This window comes from Solea senegalensis, linkage group LG21, assembly GCF_019176455.1.
Source record: "Solea senegalensis isolate Sse05_10M linkage group LG21, IFAPA_SoseM_1, whole genome shotgun sequence".
In the NCBI taxonomy this organism is placed as follows: Eukaryota; Metazoa; Chordata; class Actinopteri; order Pleuronectiformes; family Soleidae; genus Solea; species Solea senegalensis.
Window position 1 is genome coordinate 2,346,535 of NC_058040.1, and position 18,346 is coordinate 2,364,880.

At 40.7% G+C, this 18,346-nt stretch overlaps 1 protein-coding gene and 1 long non-coding RNA gene across 3 annotated transcripts in view; one reads left to right on the forward strand and one right to left on the reverse strand.

Moving 5' to 3' along the window:
- Positions 1-4,123: 4,123 nt before the first annotated feature.
- slc12a2 (solute carrier family 12 member 2) overlaps positions 4,124-18,346 on the reverse strand; it is a 51,486-nt gene continuing 37,263 nt past the window's right edge. Inside the window, exons 17-27 of one of the 2 annotated variants that reach the window (XM_044012102.1) lie at positions 18,094-18,234; positions 16,406-16,512; positions 16,109-16,188; positions 15,333-15,476; positions 13,747-13,794; positions 12,178-12,300; positions 10,212-10,323; positions 6,904-6,990; positions 5,848-5,983; positions 4,996-5,063; positions 4,124-4,407 (exon numbers count right to left, since the gene is read on the reverse strand). In XM_044012102.1, coding sequence (XP_043868037.1) covers positions 4,272-4,407; positions 4,996-5,063; positions 5,848-5,983; positions 6,904-6,990; positions 10,212-10,323; positions 12,178-12,300; positions 13,747-13,794; positions 15,333-15,476; positions 16,109-16,188; positions 16,406-16,512; positions 18,094-18,234 — 1,182 coding nt within the window. In that variant the 3' untranslated portion in view covers positions 4,124-4,271. The remainder of the gene's footprint in view (positions 4,408-4,995; positions 5,064-5,847; positions 5,984-6,903; positions 6,991-10,211; positions 10,324-12,177; positions 12,301-13,746; positions 13,795-15,332; positions 15,477-16,108; positions 16,189-16,405; positions 16,513-18,093; positions 18,235-18,346) is intronic. The other variant, XM_044012103.1, reaches the window with a different exon arrangement.
- On the forward strand, positions 16,158-16,823 carry LOC122758154. The gene is made up of 2 exons (XR_006358123.1): positions 16,158-16,222; positions 16,384-16,823. It is a non-coding gene; the product is annotated as an uncharacterized LOC122758154 (long non-coding RNA).

Sequence of the window (18,346 nt, forward strand, 5' to 3'; positions counted from 1 at the left end):
TCTACATGCAAATTAACTTAACAGCTAAACCCAAAAGTCTTAAAACAGAAGGAGAAGCGGAGAAACGTCTAATCTAAAATAAATATCTTTCTCCTCGACTGAAATTTGACATGAAAGTCTACTGCCCTTCATTTACGCCGCTACACTACGTTTATTTACAGCTTAGTTTTACGTTTGCAGTGAAGACAAACATCCAGCACGGTGAAATATTAAGACCAGTTCTGAACTTTCATTACATCATCATCATCATCGTCGTCATCATCACAGCTTCACACATGAGTGAAGGACTAAAGACAGAGAGAGGAAGAAAAACCCCCAGAGACATTGATTAGATGTGAAACAGAGTTTACACGTGTTTACAGGTAACATTTGGTTTCATATAGAAGAACAGATTCAGAAAAGAAGAAGAAAACACAAACACACAAACACTATTATTTGGTTGTAAAAGGTTAACGAGAGGTCGTTTGTTTCGTTTCACTGTGACAGCGACAAACATCCTCTCCACGCCCCACTGATACATGTATGTGTGTGTGTGTATATATATATATATACACTGTACATACATATACATATATATGTATATATACATATATATGTATATGTATGTACAGTATATATATATATGTACACATATATGTATATATACACATATATAGATAGATATCTATGTGTATATATCTATATATGTACACATATATAGATATATACACACACATGTATATATATGTATATATACGGAAAGACAGGCATACTGTATGTATAGATTTTTCATTGATATACAAATATAGAGTAGAACCCGTGTTGTCTGTAACGTCGCTCTCGCGCTGCTCGATTCATGTCACAGTCAGACAACAGCGCCCCCTGCTGTCGCCACACGTCTCACATCCGCTCTCAGCTCGGCGACAAACGGTACAAGAATAAAAATCAATCAATCTGGAGCTGCATCCTTTAACCTGACAGGAAGTCAGCCATTTTGAATTTGAAGGTAACTTTTTTTGTTTGTTTGTCATAACTTTCCTGATCACGCGTGATTTTAAACGTGGTCAGTGTAGTGATTAAAAACCTTTATTCACGTTCTGTAACGCGCTGGAGAAACAGGAAGTAGTTCTAGTTCTAAACTAAAATAGAAAGATTGTCCCCGTCATTTGGCAGATTCAAATTCTTTTTGGCGAGGCAAAGTTTTGGACTGATACAGACACTTCGTCACCTGGGGGCGCTGTTGTGGGCTACAACTACTTTCCCAGGGTTAGAGTTCCTCGGAGTAAACGAGCACGACAACACCAACATTGTTCCAGCTTTTACTCAACTTTACACCAACAACACCAATCGCTTTGTTTGAGAGGGTCACATGACACCTGTGCTGCAGGAGAGGGAGGAGCTAACGCGATACTCAGTATCGGTCAGATACTGGTCAATATCACAGGATGGGATTGGACAGGTACAAATGTAAAATCCTTATATATCGCATGCTGTAGAAATGGAAACACAAGCATTTCAGCTGTTTGTTTTTGTTCTTTATGGGAGACAAACACGTGTGACACAACATGGCGACAGCACAGATGTGTGAACAGTAACGTGCGGGCAGATAAAATGCCTCGTAAAAACCACGTGTCTGTACAAATACAGTGTTGGAACTTTTTATTTCAATGAAAACATCGTATTCTGGGATTAAAAGACACTAAATATCAGTAAGAGCTGGAAAAATGGAGGTGCTTTGTGTGTATGTATTGAATGTATATAAATATATGTATATAGGGTTGCAGCTAAGAGCAGAGTGAGGCTGCGTTGTGCTGACTACAGCCCCACCCCCCCCCATCAATCAATATAAAGTACATTCCACTAACTCGAGCGCTGCGTCACATTTTGCATACAGTAAAGAGAGAAGAGACAAAAACAAGGAGCGTGGAAATGGAGAGAAAAACCCTGTTTGACTCCAGTTTAGTGGCAGTTTCTGCTCCTCAGGGTTGTGTTCATCAAACCCATGACCTCAGACGTTTGCCGAGCATCGCGCCGCTGCGTCCACGCTCTTTCAACAACAACAACGTAAGAAGAAAAACCACTAAACGCAGCTTCAGTGAGAGCGGGGGAGGGACACCGTCTCTCTGTCACGTGACTGAGGCCCGTGTTAAAGCTGCAGTAGGCAGGATCACTGCAGGTCGTTGACTGTTGAGTTCTATCTGCATGTTATTCAATTACACTCACAACAAAAGGTCCTTCCTGCACGGAGGTCACATGATCTCCCCGCCGTAGGTGTGAGAGTGAATGGTTGTTTGTCCCCGTGATGGACTGGTGATCTGTCCAGTGTGTGACCCCCAACTATCGCCAGCTGACAGCGGCACAGCGCCCCCCTGTGGTGGATAAAGTGGTAGAAGATGGGCGGGATCACAGCGCTCTGTCCAGAGTTTTTGTCTGTGAGCAACATATATCCAGAAATGAAGGATTTTTGATCCAAAAAAACATGTGCAAACGTCTCAGTCTGCATTCACTCTGTGCTTTTACTAGACGTGGTTATTGTGCAAGTTTATTTATGAGGTTTCTTAGCGAGGGCAGCGGTGCACTGTGAATGTGTGAGTGAATGTGTGAATGGGTGCAAAACTGTAGGGGGTCATCAGGACTAGGAAAGCAATATATATATATATATGAATACATTTACCATTTGTGTGTGGTTGTGGAGCAGCCAGTAGGAGGCGCCCTCTCTCTGAACTGCCCTGTGATTGGTCAAAGCCTCCAGATATAGTTGCATGGTTGTAGATGGAGATTATATTAAAAATGTTACTATGAAACCGACTTTAATGTGATCAACAGTGCTAAAAATGATCCTGCCTGCTGCGTCTTTAAAGAGGAGTGTGTTTATTTACAAGCGCTCACGCGACCACACAAGCTCGTATGCATAGAGGTATATTTTAACGTGTTCTAAACGTCACAATCGTCCCATCAAGCAAGTCATTCAGCGCGATTTACCGCTAAACCGTCGCTCACCGAGTGGAACGCGTTCAACCGTGTGTTCAGCAGCAGCAGCAGCAGCAGCTCGCAGGCCTACAGTAAAGCAATGTAACAGAGTGATGCAGGTGCACCATGGGAGGGGAGATTTCAACGAAAACTGTGACTGATTTTGCGATTTCGCGTCCGTATGGCTTATATAAGAAGACAAAGAGAACGTATGACTGCTGCTAGTTTGTGGTATTAAGGCAGGGTTTGAACAGAGAGAAAGAAACACAGGGATTTAAGTCAAATCAGCAGCTACAACAAGGAGTTCACACTTTTCCACCTGAAAACAGGGCGATTGAAAAGCTTCATTCACATCTTTTCTCATGAGAAAACAAACGCTTTCTTTTAGGCATCGACGCTACGAGAGGAGCGGTTTCTGTAAAGATTCACTAGCTTTGTAAAAGGAAGCCCTAAAAAAAAACAAAAAAACAAAAATGCAACGGCCCGTTCTAGACATGTTGATTAAAAGAGATAAAGATAAATGACAGATGATTTGTTTTAAAACACCCTTCGTGACAGTCATGCAAACCGTGTGCAGAAATACAAAGCTCCCAAACTAAGAAGGAATCACATTGAAAGACGCTAATACAATTCATTAACTAGAATTCAGCAAAGGTAATATTGTCAATCTGGATAGAGATTAGAATTATTTTCATCTCATTCAGCTGGAAGGCACAACCGTAAGGCTTAAGGAGGTGTCGCAAAGCATTCTGCCTGCTTCTCGTTCCAACACCCGGAGGAAAAGAAACAACAGGACTGGGGGGTTGGGGGAGGAGGGGAGTTATTGCTATGTCGCAATTCACTCCAGTAAGTATAGTGTGACATCAACGTAATTCCATGGGATGAGAACAATGTGATTATTGTGCGCGTGACTGGTGTGGAGCCTGAGAGAAATCAGCTTGAACGATGATGAGGAAGTAAAAAACGAGAGAGAGAGAGAGAGAGAGAGAGAGAGAGAGAGAGAGAGCGGGCTACAGGGGGAAGATTCCATCTTAGAATAAAAGAGAAGGAGCAGAGCAGGAAACTTTACAAACTCCACCCTCCACAACCCTGACATTCCTCCATCACTGAGCATTTTCACATCGTAACAGTTTCTCTCCTTCCTTCATTTCATGTTACCAGCTTTTGTTGTTGTTGTTTTTTCTTTGTTTACCATCTCTGACGTGTGTGTGTGTGTGTGTGTGTGGTTCACCTTCAGGTGTGGACTGGAGCTGGGATGTGTTTGTGTGTCTGCTCCCAGACGTGGAGATACGATGTTCTTCTCCGTGTGTGTGTGTGTGTGTTTAAGAGTAGAAGGTGAGGACGCTCTGGTGGTTGCCGCGCACCAGCAGCATGGGCGGCAGGTCCTTGGACAGCACCTCCAGCCAGGCCATGTAGAGGGCGCTGGACACCGCTCCCTTCCTGGCCAAAGGCAGGCTCCTGAGGGAAGCACAGATGAGACGCACAGCTCGTCATTTGGTGTCAGTTAAAGGTGCAGTGTATAATATTGGACCACCATGTTTTTAAATGGTAAAAACCTTGAAAAACTAAAGCTACATGCAAACATTTTTATTCATAAATTGCAGATAAAAAAGAATTCAGACGTAATCCTCGTCCGTACTGACACGGCTGCATCACATGAGCGTTCAGGTCGGGCTGCGACTCAGGATTATTTAGCAGAATCTGTCAAATGTGGATTCTCCGATGAGTTGTTTGGGCCATGAAGTGTCAGAAAATATCCAGTTTTGAGATTCCAGAAACACATCACAACATTTACAAAGCTCAGGGCTCCAGACTAACTTTTGTCTTTCATTGCTTCACCTTTAACACCTTTTTATCATAACTTTCATATAATGTGAATAATGTCAGGAATATCTGTTCATATATATGTTTCTTCATCACTTCCTGTGTACAACTGCACAAGTGAGCATTTTATCATGTTATCAGATTAGAGCAGCCACACTGCCCACATCTGAGGTAACACAAGACTCACACAAACTGTTACACACACACACAAAAGCAGCTTACATGACAATGAGGGCGGCCGTGCTCGAGTGCTCCTTCAGTAGCTCGTTGAGTCTGATCTGACGATTAGTCTGATAAGACAAAAACAAACACACACACACTCAAAACGATCATCACAGCTGTTTACACAACACGAAAAGTATCAACTCTGACACTGATGTGTTTGCAGGTTTGGGGAAATATGATCACAATCAAAACTCGTGACGTCGAGGTGCATTAAATCAACTGATTAACTGGATAACATAACTACATATGCACATCCTGACCACTAGGGGGCAGACATGTAAAGCGGCAGACACTGAAGTGAGCCCAGAGCTGGTGTCATCACATTTAATATACTAGGTGTGAACAGCTGTACTGAGCGTGATCTGATCATTGAAACGTTAAAACCAGGTCTGAACAGGGTCAGAGCAGACTTTGTTCTGTGCTGCACTCAGTAAACATGTCTGCTACTGGAGACACCAGGAAGTAATGGATCGAAGCCACTTAACAAAAAAGCTCCTCTGCAGCTTGGGGCGTGTGCGTCTTAACAACACACACACACACACACACGACTACAGTTTGTGTTGCTCTGCACAGAAGTCCATAGAGAAAATCAACAATTTTACAACCACAGCTAAAATCACTGATTTTCTCTATGGACTTGGGTGTGAGAGAGTGCAGTTTATATATATAAAATAATAATAACACAATGAATACAGTGAATATTATGCATATGACGGGATGATTGAGTGACTGCAGCACGGTCTGGATCATTCTTATTGTCGGTGTGAGGAACACACAGAACGATGCAGAGCGAGCGTGTGTGTGTGTGTGTGTGTGTGTGTGTGTGTGTGCGTGCGTGTGCGCACCGACCTTAGTGCGGTACAGCTCCAGCTCGTTGTCCGTGATCCTCCAGGGTTCGTTGTTCTTCAGCTCCTCGGCCGCCTCCTGCTCCATGTCGTCTTCCTTCAGCCGATACGGCTCGATCATTTCCTCAAAGGCTGCCGTGCTACACAACAACAACAACGACGACAGGAATTGTGTTTTTAGAATTTTATAGAGTTTTGAAATGCAATGAAATCATCTTTTTACACAAAGTGATATGAATATTATATTAATATCAACAGGAACAAAAACAGTTGAGTGGTAATGTTGGTCAGTAAATGACCTTTATGCAGCACTTCACTCTGCTTTACTCAAACCCACTATGACATGGCCACAGACTCCACTAATGGTCAGTTCCCTTTTATTTGAGGCCAGGCAGATTCACAGGCAGCAAAAAGACTCATATAATAAGTCTGTGATGTCTTAGCCCGCGATGTCTCTCCTTTAAACAGCTTTTCTGACTAGAAAGTAATACTGCTCCTTTGTGATGTACATTACATTACAAGTATTTTTTCTGTTTTCACAACTGTGGCTTACATTGCTGTTTTTTCCAAATGTGCCATATTTCTCAATAAAAATATTAATAAAAAAGAAAAAGAAACTAAAGTTGACCTCACGTTCTAAACCAGCACAGCGTGTCGCCTCAACCAGTAAACTGGTGTGTGTTATTTTGTGACTTTGGTGGAAGTCATTCTTCATTCAGACTTAAAGCGACACGTCCCAACATTAAGACACAAGGCAGCGCTGGACCAGCAACTCCTGTGTCACTGTCAGCAACAGTAAAATCACTGATTTTCCTCTGTGGACACTGGTGCAGGAGAGTGAGCCATACGCTGAGTTCAGTGGCTAAAATCAGTTTCTTCTTGTGTCCCTGCTGAACACACACCTCTGACGTAAGCCTTCCCCACACTAGAGGATCATAACTTCAGGCTGATTTCAACAGATGATCCTGAAACTTTAGTGTATACATGACTGATGTACCGTGGTGCATGATCCAGACCGTAGAGGAGCTTTTCTCTTTGAACTTTATTGAAGGAGACTTACTGCTCTTTCTTGGGCTTGGTGTTTATGTCTCCCAGCACAGTGATGTCCGAGAAGTCTATCCTGAACTTGCTCAGCAGCGTGGCCATCCTGTGGAATGAAAGCAAAAACACAAAGGGCTTCAGGGTTCATGCTTTAAAAGCACCTGCGAGACATTTTCAATCCACGCAGCTATGCACTGCGTCATGGTCAAAGCCAGGCGATGTCTCCGGGAGAACAGACGCAGGTGGGAAAGGTATTCTGTGCATGAGAGTCATTTCCTTTATCTTCAGCTTCAAAGAAGCCGAGTCCCTGAAAACATGATCAGTCACATATGAAGAGACTTAGCCCACACTGCTGTTTTATCTTCTATTGTTTTTGTAAGTCGAGTCATGTTCCTGCTACTAAACCCATTTTAATACGCTGTGTCTACACAGGATGAGTCACTCTGACTTCACAATTCAACACGTCTTTATTCTAAAATGTATAAAAAGATGCTTTTGAGAGTTTAGCCCAAAAAATTTATCAACACAAACATGACATTTCCACACAATCGAGACGTTACTAGAGTTCCCTGATATTTCCGTGGAAACTCGGACTTGAAATGATCATTCAGGAGTTTCAGGAGCAGACAGAGTCGTCACAGCTGCTTCAGGTCGTTATGGCATTTCAGAGTGAAAATAATAAGCATTGGATCATATTTACGGATGCAAAATGAAACGTCTGCTCTTGTTTCCTGTGTTGAAATGTGACACCTTTTACATTAACAAGTCATTGGAGCCAGAGTAGTACAGTGCAAAGGATCCCAACTTTGTCACCAAAGCTTCATTTCCTTGTAATCCCTTTTATAGTTCAACGTGGTGATTTTACAACCCGTGTGCGCCCCCTTCATTGAGAACCATCATGACAGACTGAAAACAGCATCATTGGTTCTCAGTGATGGAGTTGCACCTGGAACCCTGCACAACAGCAAACTCATACAACCCCACACACACACACACGCTGATTAAATCTTCAGCATTAGCAACTTCCAATTTAAAAAAAAATGTCAACTATGCCTTTATGTTCAGATCTTTAATTAAAAAGGTTCCCGGCAGCAGCAGCTAATGTTGATATGTTCAGCTTTATAAGATTTGTGTAAGATTAGATTCAACTGATCATTTGTCTTCATTCAAACGTGGAAATATTAAACAATCTCTTTCACTGAAGGTAAGGAGAAAAGGTGAAAGGTTAAGTTTGTAGCTTTGCAGTAAACACAAAGAGGATGTCAAAGTGCACCGAGCAGCACAGAGACGAAGAAAGGGATCCGATGCTAACACTAAGCTAATTTTATCCAACAAAAGGAGGTAGGAGGCAGCTGTAGAGGACAATGAGAGAGAGAGAGAGAGATAGTGTGTGTGTGTGTAAGTTGAGTCTATACAAGAGACAGGCAGCAGAGGATGACAGACGCCTTTGTGCTGAAAACTGATAGTGTCAGGAAGGTTGACGTGAAGTTAAAATAATCTTGTGTTCTTCAAGGAATAGTGTGATTTTTTTTTCTTGTTTCACAGAATCAGATCATGGAAACATGTGATATTTCATCTACAGAGCAGAGAGTTCTAAGAGTTCAGCCAACAAATGAAAAACAGTTCAAGCGTCAGAGTTACAACAGAGGTCAAACAAAAGATTACATGATAGTATCATCACTGTAGGTCTGAGGTCACTCAGGATTATCATGGTAAAAACATGTGTTACACTGCTGAACTCACGACAGAGGCTTCAGTGGGGATGTTTCTAAACTAACGATGGATTCAACATCCATGAAAGAGAGAAGCGCCCAAGTATGGCTGCAACCATTCATCGATTATTAATCAATGACTTCATTAATCATCAAATAATTCTATTATGGACTCATCGTTTTGAAGGTTGGCTGCACTTTGAAGAACTTTGGCTGGCACCTGCATTGGTACAATTGAATCTCCAAACTTCTAACTAGTCCTGTTCTGAGAAGCAGAACATACTTAGAACATCATTTTGCCCATTTGCCCCAGACAACATAATTAGCTTCAGGCTGAATATGTCTGATCCTTATAATGCCCCCAGCGCGCTTTTCATGAGTGTGTAAACCGGCCAAGAGGACATTTTTCCGACCTGCAGTATCTTAAACATCTTCAACTTCCTAAATTAACTTCCTTTCATCTTACTCCAGAGAGTCACTGAACGTTTACAAGAGGGAAACAAATGGACTCAATATATGGACTTAATAATAAATAGCCGTGCTTATTAGCGTCGCACACCAATAAACATTTCCCTGACCAGGAGCAGCGCCGCTTTTCTCATTGTATTTCATACAAAGACAACAAAGCTTGATGTCTTTTTTCTATTCTATTCAATTTAAAATGAACACACACAGCATCAATACAACCTATTGTTTACTGTACCAAACAACAAACAATGACAGTGTCATTGTGTCATGTTGTCAGTAGCAGCTGGGCAGAGGAGTGTGGTACTGAGGAGACAGCAGATGGTTCAGATGATAACTTTGACTCAGTAAGGTCTGCTTTGATCAGCGAGATGGTAATAGTCAGCAAATGATGGCGGTAATCTAGTCACATGAACAAAAACAACCATATTTATTCTTTATTATTATTATTATTATTATTATTATTATTATCATTATTATTATTATTATCATCATTACTACAAGTAGGGCTGGGGCAATTAGCTTAGTAGCATTTGTTTTTAATGAAAACGTCTGCTGTCAGTGTTAAGATGTGATCCCTGGATGTTGGGACATTTGTTTGAAGCCAATAAAACTCTGTTTACAATGACAGGGCCTGCCATCTTGTTCACATGTTCCTTCTGAGGCTTGTATTTTGTGTATTTTTCAGCATGCCAGAGATTAGGTCTGTGGAGACTAAAGCAGGACTGAATGAGCACAGCTGGAACAAGACAAAACATGACTTCTATAATAAAAGCTCAAGGAGCATAATGAAGTTTGGTTTCCCACTAAGGCTGAACGATTAATCAATGAATAAACCAAAAAAATTACCAAATTGAAAGCGACTGTAATCATTTGATGAAGATCAAGTGTGTGACAAAACTGGATTATGATGAAATTCTTGACCGCTGCAGGAATTCAACAGACAAATAATCTGGCTTCAGATGAGTCGCAGTGACTCATCGACTTTTTATAGTCCAGCGAATAATCAAATTCTCGTGCTCATCTCCAGTTTGATGACAGACAAAGACGTCGCTTAGTATTGGATTTTGCAAATGTTACAACACAAGCTGAACAAAACTGAAAAGACTCCAGCAGATGTGGGAGAGTGAGATGCGCTGGATGTACTCACGCTCGGCGGTCGTGGTCAATCCTGTTGATCTTGCCTCCGATGAAGACTCGGATCTTGCAGTCCTTCCACCTTTTCTTGTTGGTCAGCAGGTAGGGGATGAGCAGGGTCAGACCTGGACAGGAGATGAAGGTCAAACAGGTGCTCAACATTCGACATGCCTCGGCCGGTTTGACTCCCACGAGCTGCTGAGGCACAGCTGATGGCAGCTGACCGTCGCGTAGGACAGCTGCCATAACAACCCAGGCCTGTGAGAGAATGACCTGAGGTGTCTTGAATATCTTTTCCACAAGCCTTATAAACAGACTTTGACCAGTTTGAAAAATGTCACAAACATATCACTCTCTGTACCAGTTTCAAAATAAAAGCACTGCAGGTTTTTCATTTCTTGAAATATATTCAGTTTTCCGTCCCGGAATTTATTGTAAAATAGTTGCAGGACTGATGGATACACTGTTCATACTATGGCTGTGACCACTGTTATTATTATTATTATTATTATCAACTATTATAATAAAAAGTTATAATAAGTACATGTTTTATTCACAATTTAAAAGGCATATGTTTTAAATAACATGCATAAAATAAAGTAACTCATTTACCAAACATCAAATTCAAATTGGTATTAGGTGTTACAGATAAGAATGTCAAATATTATACACATTTACATTTGATTTTGTTTTGGGTGACAATTGTTCACCATTTTTAAAAAGTTTATTTAGCTCGAGTTAAATGCGTCTCAGTCAGAGGAGTTGTTTTGAATATTGTTTTAAATATCAGGACACTTGACTGTCCCCAGAGAGCAAATAAACAGTCATGCAAAGGTCAGCCTGTGAACAGCCGCCCCGGCACGAGCCAAATCTGACATCACTGAACTGCAAAGAACAGTTTGACTCGCGCCATGAACAGCTCGTCTCTGCTGTCCACATGATGACGACGTGATGCTGACAGCAGACGCCACATGAGTCAGCTGCTCCTTTCTGCACTGACAGAAATCGTTCTGCTCAAGAAAGCATGACTCATATGACCACTTGAAATCATTAAATATGGAATATACTGTTCTTCTACCACTGTTTCCACTTGTTTGGTGAGAGAACAAACATTTTAGCTTATATTTGATAGTCAGCTGACTGGTAACAAGGGTATAGAGGTGAAGGATTTGGGTAAATAGCTAATTATGATTTTTCCTACAATTTCCCGGACAAAGTCAATATTCAGTCCAATATTTTCTCTGTTATACGTTCAAATAAAGACGCAGCATTGCAACATGAGAAAACATCACAAATATTAACTACTATAAACATTTAAAGAATGAGAACTTATAGATAAGTAGATAACTGTAACATTAACATATTGCATTTGGTTTTAGGATGCAGCGCAATTAATAAGAGACCAGTAAACCACATTAAATTGCAGCATTTGTGATCTGTTTCAAATGGCAAAATTATATTTAAAAGCTCACTTAATACCATTCCTTTAATATTAAGCCTAATTACTTGTGTTATAGCAGAATTTGACCATATTTATAGTCAATTTCATTGTTTCTAACACATGTAAATATCCTTCTCTTAATATGAAAGGTAATTACTGTATTTTAAATCGATAAATATATTATTTTAGAGTGTATCCACGGTGTATTGTTATTGTTAAAAAGCACAAACATCTCAAAAGAAAACCATGTTTGTAGATATAAAACAAAATGGAGGATTACAACGCAACATGTAAGGCTAGAATAACAATTATTGAATTAACTTTATCAGTTAAAGTGCAGGCGGGGTGAGAAGTCATTTCTTACAATTATTTACCGCCTTTTTTTAATTGTTGGCATAGCAGTTTGAAAACAACCACACACAGAGGTGTGTGTGTGTGCAGCAAAGGTCATTCAGGGTCACCAAACTGAACACAAAACAACCTAACAGATTACCTCGCTACATGTGATGCGCCGTGTATAACACTGGTTCAAACTCACCTCCATCATCAAACAGCCACCACACATCCACTGTTCCCTTCCCTTGTTTCTTCTGGAACTGCTGACTGGCCTCCAGCAGCCTCTGGTCAGACACGTTCAGCGGTACTGTCGGACTCCTCTTATCTGCAGCACGCACACACAAAACCAACAGAGGAAAACTTCAGGAAAACTTCAAAAATCAAACCTATTCATCTGTTTGGGAGCCTTGAGCCTGTAACCTATGTTTGTCAGTGATGGACAGACACATATGTTACACTTAAAGTGTGAAACCAAATAAAGGATCAAACAGTCTGTGATAAGTGTTTCCCTTGTTGTAAGTTTTACAATCATAACTTAATCAGCTTAAATTCACAGATGCTACATATGCAGGATACACAGGATACGTGTGCTTTTTAACAGCTATAAAGCAGTGGTTTATTTAAGGGATCATTCCATACAGATCTCTGTCATCCCAATCTAAAACGTTTTTTTCTCTATAAGGACTTTGGTGCTGGAACGTGAGCCGGGTACAAACGTAAGTTTCCTTTTGAAAGAGGCCATCTATTACAGCTAAGTTAACCAGAGAACACTTAAATGCCACCATCTGAAATATTAACAGTGTTATTTAAAAGGAGAACACTGAAAGTGACCAAATTGAAGCTGAGAAAAGAGTAGCAGGTGACCTGCTAGTGTATAGATCATAGTAATGTATGTTATTTAAAGAATATGTCACTGTTACACATCTTTTATTTTGATAGGAAACAACTTTCTCTTTTCAATGAGAAAAACAGCACTTTTTGCTGGTCTACTGCAATTAACTCAGTTAATCAAAGAAGAAAGACTTTTATTTATCTGTAACAGCAAAGAGCTTTAAAGGTTCAAAGAGATTTTGACATAGGTAGTATTTTTAAGTTCATTTTTGTGCTAAACCAACCACAGGGGAGACACCATCAGTACTGAAGAGCAAAGACACAGAGAGAGTTTGAGCTGCAGAACACTGAGGGCATGAAAACATGAGAGACGTTTTCATCCTGGAAGAGAAAGCAACAGACACGCTGTCGTCTTCAGAGAGAAGAAGAAACAGCAGCAGCAGCAACAGCAGCAGCAGCAGCAACAGCAACAGCAGCGGGTGAGAGGCTGCACACACTTGACATGTTGGCACAAACAACAAAAAAAGATACTCAAGACTTGGATTGAGTTGAAGGCACTTTCACACACAGTTTAGCTTCAGATGCTTAAGACTTGACCTACAAGCTGGAGACTTGTTTACAGCAGAGCAGGAGAGAGAGAGGGAAAAGACAACATGTTATTCCCTAAGGACCAGGAGCTAGCAGGCCGGAAACATGGAGGGACCAGAGACAGAGACAGAGACAGAGACAGACAGCAGGGTGCAGGAAGGTATGTTAATACAAGAGGAATTCAAAATATACTGTGGAGAAAAAAAGATGAAAGTATGAGAGAGTGAGAAGAGGAAAACATGACTCGAGAGGAGAGAAGAACAGAAAGAAGAGATAAAAAGACTGAAAGATAAACAAAATAAAGGAGGAAAGAGAGAATTTGAGGCAACTCAAAAAAAGGGGCGTGTCCTGCCTTTTTTCAACAGGGGCTGAGTTGGAGCTTTGCCATCATCATCGTCATCTGGGGAATTAGAGACAAAAGGAGAGAAAAAAAAATCATAATGAGATCAAATGTTCTTTAAAAAAAAACTTAAAACAAAAGGTTTCATGAAATAAAAATGAAGGTAAATGTGCATGGATTATGGATTATATTCCTTTTCTGCTTTTTCTCTCTCCAACTGAGACCTGAGCTGAGCATCACTTTAATACATGTACAGATAATCTGGTCTTCAGAACTGTCTAGGGACGCAATGATTAATCAATAATTACTTGATTACTATAATGATAATTGAATAATTTTGTTGTTTCTTCCCTCCATTTTCTGACATTTTATGGCTCAAACTAGTTGAGAAAATAACACACCTGTTATTAAGTCATGTGACATGGTGTGAACAGGAAGCCGATTCAAATATGACAGCAGCAGCAGAGTGTCTGAGGGCCGACTGAGGCCCAGCTGAGGGCCGACTGAGGCCCCGGCTGAGGGCCTGCGGTCAGGCTGTTGTTGGGAATGTTTGGAACAATAGTTCCCATAATCTGGGATCCGTTTGCTCTGTTCTCACAGACACACGAGACCAGGACATCTGTGGACTAACTGGGCCCAGTGGGACAGTGAGGCGACTTCCTGTCAGGAAGGCGCGGCTGTGTGTTTGTGTGTTCTCTTGTATTCTGGCATAAACCATGGAGACCAAAACCTGGTCCTAATGAGGCAGAACCTCATTTCTGAAGAAGTGGTTTAAGTTTAGGGCTAAGATTTGAATTGTGGTTGTGTGCGGTTAAGGTCCGGGTTAACGCTTTGTTTAGACTGCAAACCTGTGCGTGTAAGTTCTCGTAAAAAACGTATAAAAGACAAACGTAGTGAGGACATTTTGTCTGAAAGGGCTGTTGGACCTGGTTTAGAGTTAGGATTAAATTAAGGATTAGATTTGGTCTGGTGAGTACTCTGAGGGCACGGTCACAAACCTTTTAAACAGGATGCTTTAAAAAAAACAAAACATTTCCATTATTTAAAATCCATAAAAAAGAACAAATGAAACACGGAATAAACTGAATTAACACAATAAAAAATAAGAACCAAAGTCACGTAGGGACACAGGCCTCGGCAGAGCGCTGGAGTTAGGATTGTTACGTCTTAGTTAGGCTGCTATAGACCTAGACCGCTGCACTCACACTCAGGGTATGAATATGACTTAATGTCATCAACCTTGTTCTTTCTCTCTCTAGTTTGTGTCTTTCTTTTCTACTTGTCCTCTCTCCCCCTCTCTGTCTCTCTCTGTGTCCTCATCTTGCAGGCTGCAGGATCCAGATCCAGTTTCAAGGCTACTATGATTATTATTATGCCATATGAGTGTCATCAGTAAGAACCCTGTGTGAGAATGTGTGTGTGTGTGGACAGAATAAAGCAGGTTATTACTGGATTACGAGGGATTAGTGAGAACAGCATTAAACAGATTTCCTGGATGAAAAAGCCTTTCTCTGTCATGTAGAGGACCAACGTTTGAGAGACTTAGACATAAAAACATATGTTCATGTCTCAGGACACAGGGACAGACTGTTACTAACCTTTCTGTATGGCAGGACTGTTCTGGAGGCTCGTGGCCTTGGAGGATTGCTTGGACGAATCGGCGTCGGAGTCTTTGCTGGTGTCTATGGAGACGATGACATCTTTCATCCCCGAGGACTTCTCCTGGGAGGACAGCAGCTCATCTGTGGAGAAACGGAAAGACAGAACAGATGGAGGAGGAGGAGGAGGAGGAGGAAGAAGAAGAAGAAGCGAGCCAGTGAGAGGTAATGATCTTAATTTACACACTTTCCACTCTAACTAAATAACAAGGTTTCTGCTGAGACCTTAGATAATCCTGGTCATAAACAAAGGAGGCTTTCATGTGGCATTATGGGGAAATGCATGATCCAGCAATTTTAAGCTTTTATTATTAGTTTCACATGAACTAATAATTAGAATTCCTCAAAGTGTTGTGTTTTTAATCACCATCATGAGTCCTCCAGGTTATTGCCTTCTTTTTTCAGCTGCAACGATTATTTGATTCATCGATTATCAATTGATTACTAAATTAATAAAATCAATCAGTTTGAGTGTTTTTTTCAGCTTCTGAAAGGTGAATATTTTCTTGTTTCTTTGCTCATTAAGCATTTGAACTTGTTACATTTGGTTTGAGAACGTCGTCATTGTGAGGTTTGGGAAACGCCCATCAATATTTTTTCAATTTTCTGACATTAACTAATCAATGAATGGAGGAAGTGATCGAAAGGTTAATCAAATCGAAAGATAATCGTTAGTTGCAGCCTTGATACAAAACTGATTTGCTACTGACTGATACCTTGTCCTTGGATGTGGGACACGTCCAAACCCTCCTGCAGTCGCAGAATGACGGAACCAAACTGGAAGTCAAAGGCATCGCTGAGAGGAGGAAAGAGAGGAAAACAAACGCATTGTGTGTGATCATTAGTGATGCACTGATCCCACGCTCTCACGATACACGGCACACACGTGTTAGTAAGCATGTAGTTAATGGTGAATATGTGTTCCAGTAATATCAAGTGTTAGTGAACTTTCTTTATGTTCATTTGAAACTCCAGACATCTTGTGTTCCAGATCGATCCCCAACTCTACTCACTGGATCATGCTGATGTAGGTCTCCACGTTCATCATGTCACCATCTCTCCAGTCGTTCTTGAAGCCCAGCACCAGGGTGTTTGGTTTGAGGCGGCCCAGACCAGCAGCCTTCAGAGACAACAACATTATTTTAACTTCTATTTTATTTCTGTCTTTTCTAGAAAACACAAACACTGTTATTCTGGAGCACAAAGGTTAAAACAGGACGTTCTGAAGATTTAGAGTTAAATAAGTTGTGAACATGACGGTGGGGGAGGAGCATGTTTATATAATATAAGTGTGACATCACTTCCTGCTTAAGACGAGGTGATGATTATTTGCTTGATTATAAAAGGTCGATCAGTTACCTGCTGTGACTGTTCGTATTATATTAAAAGGACAAAACAGTGACTGCAAACTGAATTTGGCTGAAAAAATGATGATGTTCTCACGTCTGATTTTGTCCACAAATCAGTTTTAATGATTTCTTTGTTGTGGAGCAAAGAATATTATTCACATTTAAGAAGCTGAAAAACGAGAGGACTTAAAATAAAACACACTCGGACCGATAAATCGATTATTAGAGTAATTGATTCATTTAGCATTTATCGATGAACTGTTGCAGCCATAACCAACAGGATGTTGCATAATTGCACTTTGAAACCTTTTTGTTTAGGAGCCAGTGTTTGACCGGGGCTTACACTGCAGAACAAGACACTGAGTGATGGTGTGAAAATAAAGCCTGGAGTGAAACATAAACAATCTTGTAAGACCTGTACGTGGCACTGAGCATGTGCAAACAGCATGGAACGCTTTGGAGGGGTGGGATTATGACATCATCGATTTCTCAAAGTACTGTATTATTGTATTATTATTGTCTACATGAAAACACAAGGTCGTTTCAAAGACGCCGATCATTGACAAGAAAAAAAAAAAAAATCAAACACATTAGAGAAGCAAGTGCCCAAAACCAGTCAACGCTGCTGCTTTCCAGGTCGACAAGAATAATGAACAATGTTTGCTGGGAAATAATCTGTGCATGTAGACGACCGACTTATCTCAGAGGCGTCATTTACTGTTTACTCAATGATTCCTGTTAAAATAGCGGGAGAGAGGAAACAAACGTGTGACCTCGACCGTACTATTGAAGGTGTCTTGAGATAAGTCAAGTCCACTTTAATTCTAGAGCACTAACAAACAGTGTTGATTAAAGCTCTTTACATTCTTATCCTGAGGTGAAAGCAGAGGAGAAGAGATGGGACTAACGATGTCACGATTATAAGTTTTCTTGGTACGATTATTGTCAGAGAACTAATCGCGATTATTATGCATTCATTGATTTTGAATGTGTAAAATCACATGAACACTGCTTATAGGTCTTAAAGTTTCATTTATTTATATCTTTAAAGCCAACATAACAAAATAATGTAGCAAATACACTCAACTATTATAAAAGGGACAATTATTAATCGCCCAGGGGAAATGTTTAAATGATTTAAGTCATTAATTGTCATCTATACCAAATGTTTAAGTTTATTATAATCGTTTTAATAATGTATCTTTTTGTATGTGGCCAGATATAAAACATATCTATTATTGTGGTTTGTTTATCTCATGTTTAAATTACAATGACACAAAATAAATTTGTCACAGACGTCACACAAGGAAACTTCAACTGTATATCCACAGCAGTTGTGAGTGTTTTCCCACCTGGAGCAGATACTGTGTGCCTTGTCTCATGTCCTCAGCAAACACTGGTGTGTAGAAGCCTTTGGTCTGATTCTTCATCAGCCAGCGCTGGTACCTGGACTGCTCTGTGGCAAGATCTTTGAAGTTTGGCCTTCTGTAGCCCTGTAGGGACACACACACACACACGCATGACAATGAAACCAGTGACGTCATGAACACCAAGTCCAGATGTCACGGGACGCTTCATATCATCAAATTCAATCAAACCGTGTCC